Source organism: Ooceraea biroi, chromosome 9 (assembly GCF_003672135.1).
Source record: "Ooceraea biroi isolate clonal line C1 chromosome 9, Obir_v5.4, whole genome shotgun sequence".
Classification (NCBI taxonomy): Eukaryota; Metazoa; Arthropoda; class Insecta; order Hymenoptera; family Formicidae; genus Ooceraea; species Ooceraea biroi.
Genome location: NC_039514.1, coordinates 4,688,464 through 4,690,250, shown reverse-complemented (window position 1 = coordinate 4,690,250; position 1,787 = coordinate 4,688,464). Strand labels below are relative to the sequence as shown.

At 38.6% G+C, this 1,787-nt stretch overlaps 1 protein-coding gene across 1 annotated transcript; it reads left to right on the top strand.

Annotated features, from left to right (window-relative positions):
• The first annotated feature begins 716 nt into the window (after positions 1–716).
• On the top strand, positions 717–1,479 carry LOC113562638 (histone-lysine N-methyltransferase SETMAR-like). Its single transcript, XM_026972617.1, has 2 exons — positions 717–1,067; positions 1,105–1,479. The coding sequence occupies exons 1-2, from the start codon at positions 717–719 to the stop codon at positions 1,477–1,479; spliced, it is 726 nt and encodes a 241-aa protein (XP_026828418.1).
• The last annotated feature ends 308 nt before the right edge of the window (positions 1,480–1,787 follow it).

Here is a 1,787-nt window from a genome sequence, read left to right as displayed (position 1 = left end):
CAAGTTCCAACGGAATATTAATGAAAAGTGATGTAACATCCAAAGATACTAATACTTCCTCTGATTCTATTTTTAACTTATTAACAGCCTCCACAAACTTCCAACTATCACCAATGTATGACTTAGGTGTAGGAACAGTATCTCTTAGAATCCTTTGTAAAAAATACGCTACATTATACGTTGGATTACCTATAGCTGATACAATAATACGCAATGGATATTCTGGCTTATGAATCTTAGGCCGGCCGTAGCATCTCGATAAATCGTATGTCGTTTTATAAATTTTCTTATACGTATATTCATCGATCAGTCCATTCCTAAGCCACGATTTAACAAGATCATTCACTCGTGTACTCAATCGTCTTAATGGATCAGTTGAAAGTTTTTTATAAGTAGTTTGATCGTTTAATAAATCATTCATTTGACTAATGTAAGAAGATCTATTCATTACAACCGTTACCTGGCCCTTGTCAGCCTTTGTGACCATTATATCGTTATTCTCTCTCAAAAATTTGTTGCAACATTTAAAGTATTAATATACCTGTCGATATACCTTATATGTTGTTTGATTGTTAAAATATTCCTTAATAAGTTGCCAATCTTCTCACGTGCCTTACTCGTAACTTCATGGGACAAACTAATACATTTATATTCAAAATTCTTAATAACGTTAACGATTAAACCACTATTGTCAACTTTGTTGTTATTGTTACTTTATGAAAGTATCGCCTCAGGAGACTAAAAAGAAGCTTGATAAACATTATGGTGAATCTGCACCTTCGATTAGAACAGTTTATAAATGGTTTCAAAATTTTCGGAGTGGCCATATGAGCACAAGTGACGTAGAATGTTCTGGACGCCCTGTTGAGGCCACTACTCCAGAGATCATTGATAAAATCCATGATATGGTGATGGGTGATAGAAGAGTGAAGATACGTGAGATTGCTAGTGCTATGGGCATCTCTAGTGAACGGGTACATAATATTTTGCATCAACATTTGGGCATGAAAAAGTTATTTGCAAGATGGGTGCCACGATTGCTCACAGTTGACCAAAAACGAAATTGTGTGAGGTGTTCCAAGGATGGTCTGCTGTTTGTCGTAGCTGTTTCAGCGGAATCCACGGGACTTTAGGCGTCGTTTCGTCATTGTGGACGAAACATGGATACACCACTACACGCCTGAGACCAAGGAACAGTCCAAACAATGGGTTGCCAGCGGGGAGTCTGCACCAAAAAAGGCGAAAATAGTTCCTTCGGCCGGGAAGGTTATGGCGACTGTCTTTTGGGATTCACAAGGAATAATCCTCATCGACTATATGGAAAAGGGTAAAACTATTACAGGTGCATATTATTCATCGTTATTGGACCATTTGAAAACCGAGCTGCAAGAGAAACGTCCACGATTGGCACACAAAAAGTCCTTTTTCATCACGACAACGCACCAGCTTACTCCTCTGGAGTTGTGGCTGCAAAATTGATGGAGTTAAGGTTCCAACTCGTTCCGCATCTCCCCTATTCTCCAGATTTGGCTGTCTCGGACTACTACTTGTTCCCCAATATGAAGAAATGGCTAGCGGGAAGAGTTTATTCAAACGAGGTGATTGCGGAAACGAATGCCTATTTTGCAGAGTTGGACCAATTCTATTATTCGGAAGGGATCAACAAACTGGAGCAGCATTAGACGAAGTGTATAAGCCTAAAAGGAGAATACGTTGAAAAATAAAAAAGATTATCCCGAAAAATTAAGTAGTTATCATTTTTGCACGGACTTTTCAAACCACCCTTG